This window comes from Buteo buteo, chromosome 16 (assembly GCF_964188355.1).
Source record: "Buteo buteo chromosome 16, bButBut1.hap1.1, whole genome shotgun sequence".
NCBI lineage: Eukaryota > Metazoa > Chordata > Aves > Accipitriformes > Accipitridae > Buteo > Buteo buteo.
In genome coordinates, this window is record NC_134186.1 from 18771911 (window position 1) to 18788556 (window position 16646).

A 16646-nucleotide genomic window follows, 5' to 3' on the forward strand; every position below is an offset into this window, starting at 1 on the left:
ACCTGATGGATAATGAGCAGGGCAAGATTAGGTAAATTACTTACAAGGGTTCTTTAATATGAGCTTATTTTTAGAAAAGAGAAATTGTGCTGCTGTTCAGATTGTTGTAATTGTTGCAGTATTATGAATGAGTTGCTTGTTGGGAGAGTGTGTTTTTTAGAAAGTAGAAGTGTGCTCTGACTTGGAATACAGCCTTTGTTATAGTAGTATCAACTCATTGTTAGCTGACAGACTAGCTGCAACACACTGTCAGTTCTTAAAGTGGTGACAACTCTTTAATCTTTGAAAATGCTTTTTTCTAGTTTCAGTTACATTGTAGCAAATGTAAGTTGTGCTGATGATAACCTCTGTATTCAGACAAGGGGGTCTGGACAAAGGTACTGCTCCAGCTGAAAGGTCTGCTTCTAAGTTGCCCCACTTCAACAGGGCAAAAAGGTGTAGAAGAGCTCCAGAGCGCTCTCCCTTCTTCTGCTGCTTAGCAGGCTACGTGACCGACAACTTATTTATCTGTGCTCAAACGCAAGAAGGCCTTTATACTCTTAGCAGACTTCTGTCAATCTTAAGTTTCTTCAGATTGCTGGATTATTGGTTTAGAAATGGCTTTAAAACTGCATTTCTTTCATGGGAAGTATAAATATCACGGGGATCTGAGGGGTCACAGCAGAGCTTACCTAGAGAGCTATTTAAAAATTACTTTTACCTGACAGAGAATTTTTTTCATCTTTGATTTCTTGGTGAGGAGAGAAACAAAGACTTTCTTGGCAGGCTTTCCTAAGCTGTTCTGAAGAAATCATCAGAAGGTCTTGGCACAGGAAATTCTTTCAGAATATCCACAGAACAATGCAAAAGTCTATTTTTGTTAACTGCTGGTTGCCTGTTGGAGGTGAGGGCTGGGGACACACACAGTCAGTTGAGGGCAAAATGAAGTCATTCTGCTATTTAATGCCATGAAAATAAAATAACCAGTGTCAGGTCAGTCCTTCCACTTGAAACTTGTGAGGAAATCAGATTTCTTTTCAGTTTTGATACTGCATTGTGTCTCTCTCCTCCCCGCCCCCCCCCCCTTTTTTTTTTTTTTTTACTGTCTCCTTTCTTTCCTCTCTTGGTGGCTGGGCCTCTTTCTCAAGGATGTCTAAGTGCTTCTGAATGGTTCCTTGACACTTAAAAATAGCTTGTGTCAAGATTTGGCCCAGCGCCTCCTGGACAGTCACCGTCCTCATGGAGAACGGAGTTCCCCTTGTGACTTACAGAGGTCTGGTTTGGTCACAGCTTGTACCGTGATACCTTGTTGATTCACAGAATTGTCCTGTTTATTGCAGTATGTGATTACTTCCCGGTATTAATTAATGACATACTGTATCGTAGCCAAGTCTCATACTACCCTTTTTACTGTACAGTTATCCTGGATCTCCAAGACTTATGGCTGGTAGCAGTGATGATTAAATTTGTGATATTTAGTTTTCTGAAAGATGTGTCCTTCATGTGATAGTGTGTGAAAAGATCCACAGGAGCTGTCAGTGGGCTGTTCAAAGATGAGAAGCAGCTGATGCACAGAAATAATAGATAAAGATTTTGCAGAAATTTGAGGGGAAATATCAGTCTGACTTGGCTTTGGAAACAAATTTAGTATGTCAGGAAGGGGAAAAACACCTGGTTATGACTTAAACCTTGCAAGGCATGAAAGAGTGAAGCTGTGGGAGTCCTTCACACACCTTTGCGACCACCCAGACCTCAGACATGAGTATGGAGGTGGCAAACAAAGCTGTTTCTCTGCACATTCCTGTTTTGGAGCAAGGGGGTGGGATAGCACAAGGGAATAGGCATGGCCTTGGCTCTGGCCACGTTTAACTGGCTAGAAAAGCTGAGCACAGATAATGTGTGTGGGTTGTTTCTTTGTTGTTTGTTTTTTATAAACAAAAGAGCTTCTCCAACTGTCCTGAAATTTTCCCTGTCAGACCTGTACAGAAAGATGCCGTTGACTTAAATATGCTGCAGCACATTTGTTTGTTTGCTTGTATCCAAAATTGCTATAGCTAAAAGGCATTAGAGAAAAATGTTCCTTGGTCTCCTTTCCAACTTTTCAATCCTCTTGATCTGGCGAGTACAGTGCTTTCTGTATGGCTTGTTCATAGCCATATTGATGTAGGTGTTTTAGTTTCATCTGTGATTTGACTTTTTTCCAAAGTTAGGAGTCAGATAAAATTACGTAAGTAATTGGGGAATATGGTTTCAGAAATGGCAGGTATAGCTGAAATAGTAGCAAATTTTGAAACTCTAGATTAAAAACTGACTAGGTCACAGCAGCACCCCGATAAGACCACTAAAAATCAAACGCCTGAAAGAATGGCCAATTATTATATCATTCCCTGTGCACCCTCTTTTCCATGAGATGGTTTTTAAATTGCTGTAGCCACCCTGGATAATGTATAACAGGGTTACAAATATAACTGCGCTTAGTATTGCTGCTTATATTTTAGATATGTTAATATTCCATAGAGACAAACTTGGATGATTTGGTCATGATACCAGCCCTATTTATTGTCATTACAGAAGATTATAATTTTTATTCTTTTATTTGTATAAAGCTCAGTGACAAAGTAGGGGCTTTTCCTCCTTCTTTTGAAATAGTTTTGTTAAGGCTTGTAAGTGTTTTTTCTCATATAGAAAGTTGAGTGGATCATCTTTCAAGAAAAATAAAATACTATGAGTGAAATCTTGGCATTATTTAAATCAAAGTACAACTCTGTTCCTTTAAGGGAAAATCTGGGTTCCCGTATCTAGTCCAGTAAAGGTGCCAGGAGTATGGTTCTGTTATCAGTTTCTCTAACACACTCCCTGGAGTTTCCTATATGGGATTGCTTCTTCGATGGGGTGCAGCTAAAGGAGTGTATTGCCAGGGTGCAGCCATTCCCAGGACAGAGGTGCTTCTGCTTTGTCCCTGGAACTATCCTGTAACAGGCTGGATTTACAGTGCATAGGTGCAGGCCCACATCTGTCACTGGGGTGTGCATCCACACAGGACTGATTTTTAATAACAGCTGTCATTAAAGTATTACAGGTGAGTCTTAGCGATGGCAAATGTCCCTGCTTGACTGAAGAAAATTAAATAGTGAAGGTCATTAAAGAGGATCGATGAGTCATAATAATGACTTGATAATGACATAATAATTATTGTTCAGTTCTTCATATAACCCAGTTACTTAAAAACTGGACGGAAGAACAGCAAATAGTTTCTCATGGGCTAAACAATTAGCAGTGTGCTGGTAGTAGGAATGGAAGTGTGTAGGTGAAGTATTTAGGGCGTTGAGCTAACTTTTCTGTGTGCTCTATTGGGCCTTTGGGCCACATAACCAAAAGACCAGGCAGTTCAACAGAGGCCAGGCATTTCAGCTGATCTGTTGCTTTTTACAGGGCTATATGTTGAAAAAAGGTCATAAAAGGAAAAATTGGACGGAACGATGGTTTGTGCTAAAACCCAATATTATTTCCTACTATGTAAGTGAAGATTTAAAGGACAAGAAGGGAGACATCATACTAGATGGCAACTGTTGTGTAGAGGTAAAAAAAAAAAAAAAAACCAGCATCAAAAACTGTGAATATCTCTAAAGATAAGAATTAATCCTTTTTCATGTGCGGGATGGACTCCTGATATCTTTCGTTAACAGAATTTTTTTACTTTTTATATAAACAGTTCATAAACACTCTTTTTATAGAGGTTCTTAGTACTGTTATTTGTAGCTCTGTAACAGATGACTGCATATGTGGGGCTTGACATCGTAACTTAGATTTCAGTGTTTGCAAGGCTAATCCTTTGTTACCCATTCTAGGCCTTGCCTGACAAAGATGGAAAGAAATGCCTTTTTCTCATAAAATGTCTTGATAAAAGCTTTGAGATCAGTGCCTCTGATAAAAAGAAGAAGCAGGAGTGGATTCAAGGTAAGGTTTCAAAAATCTTAGCTACATGAAAGTTAAGGTAAGCTGAAGTCTTACAGCCATGCTTTACTCAAATTTGAAATTCTTGGTCTTGTGATTTTTGGTGTCTGTTTTGGGCACATGAAAAGGATCTTTAAGGAGCCCGAGACTCAGGAAGAACTAAGGATCCATGTAAGGGGAATTGGTTTCTGTCATTTATGTGCCTCAATTTAGGCAGCCATAACCAAAATGAAATGGATATTATCGTTGTTTGCGTTTTCTATGTTGGCTGTACTTCTAGGGATGGGGAAGGGAAGGGGAAATCATTGTAAATTGTTGCTTTTGAGGAGAAAGTGAAAGCTTGTTCATTTCAGCATCATAAAATACTGGCTTTGCTTTTACAGTTTTGCTTGAGGTAGTATGGTTTGCTGAGCTGAGGATAAGGCTGGGAATTGAGGCTTCCTTTTCTTTTCCCATGGTGAAGGTACTCCTTCTGTGAGACCTTCCCAGATATGTGCTGAGTGATAGTTACATGCATCTTTTGCAGAGTTAGGTAGAAGCCCTTGCAAACCCACTGTTGCCAATGCCATTGAAGTAGGTACGGCATTTAAATATTTGGAGCCGTCTGCTTTCATTTGCACTTCCCTCTTTACCTAAAGCATGTGTTTAATTGCACCAAAGTCTGATGTATGACGAATGATTACTTACTTCCAAAAGGAGATCTTTTTTCAGTTCTAGTAGGTGAATAAAATATCAAAATCATCCGCCACTCCTCAGTTTTGCCCTCTGAATATTTCCTCACTGAATATAAGTGAATGAGAGCTACTTTCTTACTGGGAGAAAGTTTTCCCTTGGAGTATCAGTAAGAATAAAGGGTTTAAGGTTGGTTCTAGGGAAGTAAGTGATGTATATTTTAGATAACATCTTACTGCTTGCTTAGAGTCACCGAATCTACGTAGTAAGAAATCTTGAAGCATTGGGGTTTGGTTTTTGGGTTGGTGTTTTTTGGTTGTTTTTTTTTTGCGCCTAGGCATACAAGTGACTTTTATGTCCACTACCTGTTAGAAATCAATATTGGAGTTGACATAACGCATTGGAATTGCCGTACCGTATCTTTGTGGCACACAACCAATATTGAAAGCCAAGTGTCTTTCACTTTTGGTTTGTGTTGACACATAGCCTGGTGAGAATTAGAACTGACAACAGTTATTTCTGATTTAAAAATATATTAACCTCCTGCCCCCCCCCCCCCAAAACAACACAACACCACTAGTATTCATTCACTAAGGCTATCCAGAAATTTTAGCATTGCCCTTCACTGGTGGTCTCTTCCTCTCCCTTTGTCTTGCATGCTGCTTTCCAGCCATACAGACCACTGTAAGCCTGTTGAGAGCAGGGAGCCCTCCACCCCACAAAGAAGCACGCCAAAAACGAAAAGAATTGCGCCAGAAGCTGTTGGCTGAGCAAGAAGAGCTGGAGCGGCAGATGAAAGAACTGCAAACAGCTAATGAGAACAAGCAGAAGGAACTGGAGACTGTGCGAAAGGTGGGAGTGGGAGCTGCTGACCTTCGAGCTTTAAGCTCCATCTCTGTGGTTGTGCTGTGCTTCTTGAAGTATAATTAGGCATCTATTTCCTGTTCAGGTGTTCAGATACATTGAGTGAACTCCTCCAGAGGAGGTGAGCTTGTGACGGTGTCTGCCCCCTAAGCAAGTAGATCTGCTGGCTGAGCCTGCCATAAAGCCTTCGCAGTGACAGCAGCAGGTTTCTAAGGACTGTTCAGCACGCTCGGCGTAACTCACGTGGCCCAGCCCTGTCCCCTGTACTTATGAGGGTATTATAAAGCTAGTGTAAAAGAAAACCCCAGCTGTGTGGATGCTGTCTGGGGACTGGAAAGTCTAGTATTTTCAGTGACTTGTGGGTTTTTTGTTTTTCTTTTCTGTCAGACATGTCTGTCAAACTTGGGGCTTTCCATTAAGATTTTCTTATGTAGTTTTCCAAAGTTCTGTTATGTGAATTGTATGTGTGGGGGAACTCTTCTCTTCACGCAGACTATTTCAGAGATAGAAATTTAATTTACAAAGATGCCAAAGATGCAAAGTGATTTCGTGAGTAGGTATAGGCATAATTTTATTATAGTAGTTTGGGAGAGATTTATAGAGCTGAGACACATAGCAACCATTTATAAACTGTTTAAATGTATGTTCCTTGTAAATGCTGGATTGACTTCTAAAAGCCTGAGAATTGGACTTAGAAATTTCTGAGTATTAGCAGAAGACTTGTTGAATACATTATTTTCCTTGTAGACAGCTTTTTAGTCTAAATCTAATGACTGGCAGGAGACACCAAGGTGCCTTTGCTGTGGCTGCACACTCTTAACAGTAGATTGAACATGCTGATGGATCTTTGTGCTTTGGAACAACTAGTACCTCTGCAATAGTTCTCCACAGAGACTTGATTAGTATCCAGATATACTTCCTGTCTGCATCATTGCTTGAGGTTTTCATAAATGAAAAACACACTAATTTTAGCCCTCAGAAAATCTTTCATGATCTTTGCGGCAGGGGATGGCGGCAAAGTTATAAATATTGTGAGAACATGTTAAAGGTGCTGAGTCTAGAAAGCAAATAAAATAATCCAGAATGTATCTTTTTAAAAGTCTTGTCATTAAGTCACAATTTGTGGTGAGGAGAAATTTGTCTTTTTTTAATAACCTTGCACTGACAGTACTGATGTGGGTATTATTCTGTTTGTCTTAAATGGAGTCTGACAGTGGAAAACCATTTTTTAAATTTAATTTTAGCATCTATATTCTACCATGTGCTTAAGATTCAGAATGCAAAATATGCTTTAAAGGATAGCCTGTGTTACCTGCAAGTTACTGGTAAGTAGTATACCCGTTAACAGAAATCATAGGGCTGGATGTTGGTGTTGAGCTTACTTTATTGAGAAAAAGTTTGGGGGAAGATAACATGAAAGCACCCCCAAAGGAGCAGTACGATGTTGACAGGCTCCAGGGAGTTTTGTAGAAATGACAATGGGTAAACTAAAGAGAGTTGCGACAAGAAGCATCTTTTGAAGTGGACTGGATTAAAATGACTTCTGAAGGAGAGTATTTAGTCTCTGACATGAACTACTGCACTTTGACTAAGTGGAATTAGTGGGGAGGTACTGTGTTGGAGGAACTTAAAGTGTTTGATTAGTTAGAAGAATGTTCTTCAAGGAAAAGGCTTTGTAAATGGTTCAGGAAACGGAATTGTTCTGGAAAGCTTAGTTAGATTTGCTCCTAATGGCAGTGAGCCACCACTTATGCAGCATCTGCCAAAGTGCACTCTGAGACTGGTTTGTATTTTGATAGCTACTGCAGTAGAAAACTTCAGAAGGATAAAAGCCTTTGTCTAAAATAGATTTTTTCATATTTTTTAATGGAATTTTGAGATACACACATTGAACACACTGAAAGGTAAGTTTTTCTTGCCAAGAGAGCATGCACAAGACTTGTGCACCCTTTCTGTTTCAATTTGGGATCCTGCATGGGCTTCAGAGACTGTGCTAACTAACCCCTGCTGGAATGGTGTGTTCCTGTTGATGCTCTCCCTGCATCCAACATTTGGGACTTTCCCCTAAACTGCAGAATTGTTGCCAGTAACCTTACCTGCCAGATATTGATGTCCCCTGACATGAATTAAGCAGGAAGTTGCTGATAAAGAATGGACAAACTGTATTTTCTTGTTAAGCTCTCTGGCAAAAGCCTAGCACCCACCCTTGCCTGTGACTCTGCATGTTCACCTCTCAGCTCAGTATTGGCAATGTTTGTTTAATTTCAAAGTGGGGAAGAAAATCAAAAGAAAATTTCACTTGAAATAGGCATCTTGGATTTGACTACAATTACATGCTTTTAAATGTTCTGGCAGAGGAGGAATACTGCTTCCAAAAGACTGGCATCATTTAAGCCTTTCAAAGGAGAGCAATTCTGTATTATCTTCTACAGGTTAAAAACAAACTAGGAGCCTTCTTCCCTTCCTCCCATCTATTTCAGACTAGAGTGATATCACAAGCACTTAAAGGAATGAAAAATTTAGCCTGGCGGTTTTAATCATTTAGGCATCCCATTAGTTCATCTAGGTTGTGTGAGGGAAGGTGGTTTACATGTGGTACATTCCAAAAATACTAAAGATGATGGGTGCCCCGCTCTTTCTGAAGGTCTGTGGAAACAATTTCACCAGCCTAGCATATTACAAAAGAAGGGTGCTTGGTTTCTGTTTCCTCTGAAGCATCAAATAAGTTTCTTAGGAAAAATCTGTGGAAGAATTATTTTTGTTTTCAGTATTGATAAAGTTTTGGCTGGTACTTGTACATTTCTAACCTTCCATGCATTCTAAAAATGCATGCTGTTGAAATCCTGATGAAAGGAAAAACTGTGACAACTATCTTTTATTTGTGAAATCAAGATGCAAAAAAATTAAATAAGTTGCAAGAAGGCATGAAGGTACCAGCAGCTGTTTCCTAGGCCTTAGCTCTGACTAGGCTAATTTTTCCCCTAATTTCGAGTGATGATTATCAACTGGAATTATATTTACCTTACATGGCAATTTAGGGGATGTTAAAGGGATGTGATTCACAATAGCACAATCACTTATTATAGTCAAAGTTTGCAGCACTTCTGCTTTCTCATGGCAATTTAGTGCTTCTCACTTCTGTTTCTGTATGAACTCTATGCATGCTGGCATGTTTTCACTGTTGGGACTCTTTTGCAGTCCTGCCTGCAATGTGGTTTTCCATAATAGTTTTCTATCCCATGTGAGATGGAGAAGGAAATATAGTGATTTCTATCGGCTGTGCAGAGCGAGACTCAAAGGAAACTTGGAGGAAGTCTGATAATTGACTTTTCATTGGTAAATTTAGAATTGTCTTGCAAATAACAAGATTAAAAATTAGATTTAGAGATTGGGAATAGCCTCAGACATTTAAAAAAAAAAAGTTGGTACCTTAATGCTTTTGAAGGTTTCTTCTATTTTTGTTAAAACCAAAAATTGTTAAATAAAATTCCATTCCCTCCAAATGTTTTAGTTTTGACAAATTGTTTTTTTCCTTGTTTTCTTCCTCCCACTCCCTGCCCTTCTTTTCCAGCAACTGGAAGCAGCAGCTGCTCGTGCTGCTGAGGAAGAGAAGAAAAGACTTCAGACTCAAGTCGAATTACAAGATCGCTTCAGTTTGGAGCTGGAGAGAGAAAAAATGGTGAGTAGCGCACGTGTTTTTTTGCTATGATTACACATAGTGAGCAATGCGTTCAGCAATTACTTCTCTCACAGGCAGTCACTGAAAGGATTCCACAGACTTTGCAGGAAGCTGGAGAATGCAACCTGCATTGCATTTATTAGAGACGTAGGAATAAAATATTTTTACTAGTGAATTCAAATAACTGGAACAGCTTGCCTACAATTTGTATAGCATTCAAAGCTTAAATATTATTGGGAAATTGGGGAAAAATTGACTCTTTGAAGGAAAAATGCAGACTGAAGTTATCCTTGCAATTTTCAAAGATGGAGAACTGGAGGACCAGTACATACTCTATGAATATGCAGAATGAACACAGGCATAATCAAAATGCATTTTAGGAATTTTCAGACTTTAATATATTCCTAAAACTATTGCTTTTTTATACTGTGTGTTCTTTTACATTTATACACACACACACAAACATAAAAAATTAAAGAAATACTGTAGCTTTACCACGCCGTTAGTATAATCCACACGGAGAATTTCCAAAGAACTAATTTTCAGTCTTCAAGGGCTTTGTCAGGCATAACAGGCTTTTCTGTTAGCTGGAAAAAGAAGTAGAAATAGTCAAGTTGATGTGATGGAACATCTTGGAACGTAAATGGACACAGTGCTTCCTTATGGGCTGAGTGTGAATTCCTGAATACGATCACTTTTGTGGGTCAGTGGGATTTTGGTTAGTTGCGGAAAAGCAGACTGCAGACCAGTGGAGCATACATGCTGTCCTACCACACTTGACAGCAAGCCTTTCTTGCTGACTTCAGGAGCTGTGCTTACGTTCTGTGAAGCGCATGTTATGTATTGCTGAATGCCAAGGTTTTGGTGCTTTATCCTGACACCGTTCGAAGCCAGCTGACTGCTGTTGTCCCTAGCACACCGAGGGGCTGAGTGGGAGGACGTCTCTGGTGGCACAGCACCCCTGATTTCCTGCTCTCGTCAGTGACAGTGGATCAGAGACTGGGTGACTGTGGATATGCAGCATCCCCTCACCTTCTTCTGTCCCTTACTGTTGTTTTTTGTTGTAGTTGCTCATCTCTTAGCAAAGCCAACCTCCTTAGCTGATTTCCACCCCTTTATCCATCCCGTGCTGTTGCAGTGCCATCATCCAGATTTGTGTGGAATACAATGCTGCCAAGGAGGACTTGCCCGACGAAAGGAGTAGAAACAGTGTGATTTAAACCAGCCTGACCTTGGTGTCTGGGCACTCTACAAGCTTTCTCTTCCTTCAGTTTAGTGTGTATCTATCTGTAAACTAAGTGACAAAATGAAACTGATTGAAGTTAGGTTTAAACCCCTGTAAAAATCCTGTGCTGCATGAAGTAAGGCAATGTAAGTAACCTGTATTATTATTTATTTTTTAAAATGCTCTTAGTTACACATCTACAAATTTAGAATTGTTTTTATCAGTTTTGCTCTGCAGGCAGCAGGAAAAGCTTTGTCTTTGAAAACATAATCTGAGGGAAACCTGGCAATTCCTTAAAAAATTGAAAACCTCAGTTGAATGGTAGCTCATATGTGTCCTCAATTTATGATGCTAGGTAAGACAAAAAATGGAAGAGCAGGTTGCTCAGAAATCATCTGAACTGGAACAGTATTTACAGAGAGTACGTGAACTGGAAGAAATGTATAAGCAGCTACAGGAAGCTTTGGAGGATGAGAAACAGGCACGTCAAGATGAAGAGACTGTAAGAAAACTTCAAGCCAGGTACGGCTTTGACCTAGTAGAGATTTATTTCAATTCCTCGCTCCCTGCCCCTGCAATAATAAATAACTGTGCCATAGTATTAAAGATAGTTTGCATCTTGGACACGCTGCTGGAAGGGGGGAAATAGCTTGAAGTTCAAACACAGGATAGATTTATTTTTTTTCCCTTAAGCTATGAAAGCTAAAGCTGGTATTTATGATTTTTTTAATATGTTTGATTAGCCTTTAGCAGTGGGAGTGCTCAGCAATTTCAGAAAAGCGGGCACACTCGTTTTTCATCAGCTGTTGTGCATGTCAGCACTTGAAAAACTGAGATCACTCTGTACAGAATTTTCAATTGTGTATTTTATAAAGCAGCAACTGTACATATGACTTTCTGCTGTATTTTATCACAGGTTTAAATTGTAATTGATAAAGGGTTAAGTCTCATCTTACTCATATGGGCTTTGTTTAATGTGGTTTGTTTATTCAGCTATTCAGTCTTCCTAAGACAATTAAGATAACTTATGTATGCTTGTTTCTTCTGTGGTTTTCAGTGTTGTATATTTGCATTATTGACTAAATTTTCTGAATAGCCCTTTGTAGCAGACTGCTTGCACTGCTGGCATGATTTTCAGCTTTACACTGAAGACAAGCCAACAAGCAATAACTTTTTCCCAGCTTCCCAAATATTTAAAAAAAAAAAAAGGAAAGAAAATAATTAGCTTGGCTTCCCTACACATGTGCTACATAATAGATACATCTTACTTTAAAGTGCAGTTAACATTGCAATCCCCATTGCAGATTACTGGAAGAGGAGTCCGCAAAGAGAGCTGAACTGGAAAAATGGCACCTGCAGCAGCAACAGACCATTCAGATGACAGAAGCAGAGAAGCAAGAGCTAGAAAACCAGAGAATGATAAAGGAACAGGCTCTTCAAGTTGCTATGCAGCAACTGGAACAACTTGAACTGGAAAGGAAGGAGGCCCTTGAGCAATATGAGGTGAGCTGTTCTGTTCATCAGCCTCTCATACTTAGCCAGGTATTCAGTAATTTAACTGAATTTGAAGTTCATCAATATCATGTTTCTTTTCTTTAAGGATTAGTATGGCACAAAAATTATAGTAACAGGTAGGATGGTTATGCGTTGGGTTTTTTTGGCCTAGACCAGTAGATATAATTGAAGAAAAGGACATGTTTCAGACACAATCACCTCCTTTATTCTTTTGTCCCAATTTGCATGCAAGTCAGCTCAGTCATATCCTGAAACACTCTGTGTATGTTTGTCTTCTACTGTAGACTAACTTCTTATGTAGTCCCATTGCTGTCATAACTAAATGCCTTATGCTTTTGAATTAGTTATTCTTGCAATGTTTTGATGATGTCATGGGCAATATTGTCTTCTACAGCTGAAAAAACAATGTGCTACTGTAGGCCCTTGCTCCTCAAAAAGGTATTTAAGCACTAAACTGATGTCAAGGATAGCTAGGAATTAGCTCAGATTCTCAGTGTGTAGCAATGCCTCACGTCCCAAATGCCAGGCCTGTTCTCTGTTCCACTGAGTGGTTTTGGTGAAGGTCAGTAGCTGTATTCATGGAAGAAATAAGAGTCAGAATCCAGTGAATAGAGAGTCCGAAGTGCTGCTATTTTCTAGGGCCAGGGAGGTGTTGATCCTGTGTGTATTTATGTCAGGAAACAAAACATGACTGGATTTCTGTTTAACTAACTAGGGAGTGTATTTATGCTGTCTCTGTGCCCTTGAAGTTAGCTCCGTGAAGGACAAGCTAGTGAGCTGTCTCGACTGGCACAGAATACAAATGCTGCAGTGACTGCAAGCAAGGGCCCAGGTGGTGTAGTTCTGGCCACTTTACAACTTACCATGTTGGTGTTACATCTAACACCATTGTTAGATTGCTTTCAGCTAATACCTAATACTTGACTTTTTTTTAGATGACATCTCAGGGTTTTTGTATATGAAACATTTATTACTCCACAGGAATTGCTGAATACAATAGACATAAAAAAACCCAAACAAACAAAAAAATCCACAAAACAAATGATGGAGTAGGTCACTGCAATAGTTGATTCATTATTTTAGAAATAATTAAACATTCATTCCATTTGGCATTCCATTTGGAATTGACCAAAAGACTGGTTTAGACTGAAGAATACCTCTTTCTTGCGTGGGCGTAACAGCAGTGGTCCTTTTCCTAGCTTACATTTTATGATTTCTGATAGTGAGGGAATACCCACTAGCTGGTCTTAGTTTGGATCAGAAAATGCATCTTTCTGTTTTGAAACTATGGTTTATGCTTTCAATCTTCATGAAGACTAGCCCTACTTATGCAGCTACAGAATCTTGTAAAACCTGGTTATTTTTGGATTCTGCTTTGACAGCTTACTTTTGTACAGCTAGCAACTGACTAAATTACTTAGGATGGTTAGAAATTAAGTTCTTCTGTCTACATTAAATTGAGCGCTTGCTGAATTAGTGTGGTTCTGTCTTTAGATTTAAAAGGATGGTATTTCTTTTTATATAAACAGAGTAAAGTTGTTCTTGTTTTCAAGTGGGCTATATCTTATTTCAGGAGGTTAAGAAGAAGTTGGAAACAGCAGCTAATAACACCAAGAGCTGGAAAGATAAAGTCGCTCATCATGAGGGATTAATTCGACTAATAGAGCCAGGTAAGTTATCTACAGAAACGTTTCAAAAAATACATATTCATTTTGTCTCATACACTTAGATCATCTAGTGATTTACTGAAGTCTGCCTTTTCCTGTAGCTTACTGGTTTCATGGCAGCCTGTAAATATCCCATTTGTGAGAACTGCTGATGGTAACTTCCAAGTCTTTATCTCTACTGGCCCTACTACCACAATTAATTCTTTTTATTATTATTGTTTGATTGTTTGTTTATTTAAAACAAAGCAGGATCAACCTGCACGTTGCATGGTTTGGGTGTTTAATGCAGTTAGCATAAATGCTAATGGCCAAAACCATGGAGGTAGCTCAAATACTTGATTTTGGGGAAAAGTTTAATATCTTAGCTTAATTAATAGCGTGCCAGCCCAGAGGAAACTGGCTTTGTAATGCAGTGGTGGAGAGATTGCTTTCCTTCAAGGACATCTCTAAAGGCAAGAAGAAGAGGCATTTACTATTTGGGGTGAGGGGGAAGTTGGGAGATAAGGATGCAAAACATTGCAGCAGTTGACAACTTGTCACACTAAGCACCTTCACTGACAGTGTCCCAGACATTCTTCCCTCCTTGGTTAGGCAGGGTTTCCAGTCACAGAAGAGACAGCACTTACCAAATCATCCCGTGGCGACACTCAGCCAGTCCCACCGACAGCGGGTGAGCGATGTCCCTGTCAGAAACGCCTGTTTCAAGTATTGCACTCTATTTTCCAGGCTCCAAGAATCCTCACTTAATCACCAACTGGGGCCCGGCTGCGTTCACTGAAGCTGAACTCGAGCAAAGACAAAAGAGCTGGAAAGGGAAAAAAACCACTTCTGAGTAACGATGGTAGCTGACGTATCGTTCATGAACAGAAGCCCACCTTTGTTCGTTCTGCTTTGCATAGAGCAGCTTCTTGCTTATAAAGATCTTAGTTTGCTCAGCAGGTTGGGCCTTTCTACAAAGGAAATACTGTTTACCACATAGGAGTGTCTCCTCAGAGCTCAGTAATGATAATATGTGGTGTCTGACAGTACTTGCTGTTTTCCCTCACATTTCTAGAAACTGTTCTTTTATACAAAACTTCTCAACTGAAGATTTCTATTTAAATGTAGCTTGTGACAGAGTTGTATCTATACTAGCCTGTAACAATCTGACAGCATCTAACCAATCAAGCAGTGTGACCTTCATTCCAAAAAGTTAGGGAAGCAATTGTTTCATTGGTTCAGTTAGTTTAATTTAAACCCAGGCTAAATCAGTCCTGGAGGTTCTGTCGAACTCTGAGACTGAGCATTACCTTTCCTTCCATTGTGTCTCCTTTTATTTTTCTCTGTCCATCTGTTGCTCTTTGCATGGTGCTTAGTGCTTTACCCTTAGTGAGGGTAGACTGGCATCACTGGGTACCTGCTGGCTGGTTCGATTTTGTGTCCTGTTTTCCTCTATTTGCAGGAATCCAAACAAAAGAACTGGAAATAGATATGTACAAAATGCTGCTGTAAAACTTTTGGAAAAAATAGTCATGCAAGATTGTTCTTGTACTGTCTCGTACTTGAGAAGCGCTAAAAAAAACTCTTGAGAGTTCTCTTCATAGTTTAAAAGATGCACAGTTTTGACTTACAGATTTCTGGAGCAGATGAATGGAAGATGGATGATAGCGCATACAGGCCAAATGCCATCTGCATCAAGGCTATGTTTGTGCAGGAAATCTGATTATAACATACCACCATTTTAGATGCAGCACTTTTGTCTTATTCTTAATTGGAGGCCAGATTTAAAAAAATGCGAGAGGAAAACCAAATGTTATGCTTTTATTTTAGATAAAAATGATAAATGTGTAGCAATAGTGCTGTAGAAGAAAATAATTCTCATCGGTAAAATAATTTCAGCATTTCTAAGTAACAAGTCTTCCCAAAGAGCCTACTGCTCTGCCTCATAATTCTCTCCTGGGACAAAGCCAGTTATTTCTGTTTCTGTAGGGAAAAGGAACAAGTCTGTGATTTTGCTTTGTAGATCTTCCACGCCAGACAAGAAGCCAGTCTATTGCCAAGTGAAATAGTATTCTTGCTGGAGTGTACAGATGTTTTGAGAACTGTCTCCCCTCCTGAAGAGCAGGTGCCCATTGTTGTGGCTTGTTAGTCAGCTTTGACCTTTGTATGTACACTGAACTTGTACAACCATCTCTTAGCACCTGCTTTTTAGGTCAGCTAAATGTTAAATTATTTTTAGTAAGAAGTGAATTTTCCAGATGGATAACCAGTGCATTTGTGTACAGCATTGTGACACTTGGATCTCAGAAGACCAGAAGCTTTACAGATGTGATCTTCAGCTTTGGAAGTCAATAGCATTTTATTTGCCTGTTAACTAAGACTCACTCAGATACTGAATCTTCTCAGACATTTATTCTCTGGTTATATTTTTATACTAATCGAAATCTTTAATGTTTCAGTAAATGGAGTGCTGATTAGAATGGCAGGAAAATCCAGGATCTTCCTATTTGTATTTACTGTACAGGAAAGCAATAGTTCCTTAAGCTTGCTAACAAGGCATTTTTAAAATTGATTATGTTTACAGAAGAAATGTGAAAAACTGCAATAGAAATACTAATGTATACATTGTTAAACTTTGCTAAAGGAGATGGAACAGTATTTATAACTACCAAGCATCTTTTATGTGGAGAGCAGAAGGTGTATTGGGGCTAAACTTGTTTAATTTTTCTAACAGTCTTTATTTTGGACAAATGTTTTTTTAAGAACACCAAATGATGCATGTTTTCATATTTTTTACTGTTCTTTAGAATTGGCTATTTAATAAAGTAATACAAAGTCATTTACATTTCTGAATAATTGATTTCTTTTTGCATGGGTTTCTTTTGGGTTACTGGAGTTCAGAATCCAGTAACTATTGGGTGGAAGTATTACTCTGAGGGAAGAAATATACTCTTAATGGTCTGATCAATGGGATTTAGATTAAAGCTATAATAAAGGCAATGGTCACACAGTTAATACAATATAATTTGTCTTAACAGAACAACTTCTCTTACAGTTTGTATTTGGTACACCTTGATACAGTATAATAATGCTCAGGTATTACAGACAGCAT

At 39.0% G+C, this 16646-nt stretch overlaps 1 protein-coding gene across 1 annotated transcript in view; it reads left to right on the plus strand.

The window, feature by feature from the left end:
• Positions 1-16373, plus strand: part of SWAP70 (switching B cell complex subunit SWAP70) — a 41653-nt gene extending 25280 nt beyond the window's left edge. The window contains exons 5-12 of the mRNA XM_075048062.1: positions 3412-3558; positions 3828-3936; positions 5276-5457; positions 9041-9148; positions 10729-10895; positions 11678-11876; positions 13462-13558; positions 14282-16373. Of these exons, the coding sequence (XP_074904163.1) occupies positions 3412-3558; positions 3828-3936; positions 5276-5457; positions 9041-9148; positions 10729-10895; positions 11678-11876; positions 13462-13558; positions 14282-14391 (1119 nt within the window). The 3' untranslated portion in view covers positions 14392-16373. The remainder of the gene's footprint in view (positions 1-3411; positions 3559-3827; positions 3937-5275; positions 5458-9040; positions 9149-10728; positions 10896-11677; positions 11877-13461; positions 13559-14281) is intronic.
• Positions 16374-16646: the final 273 nt, after the last annotated feature.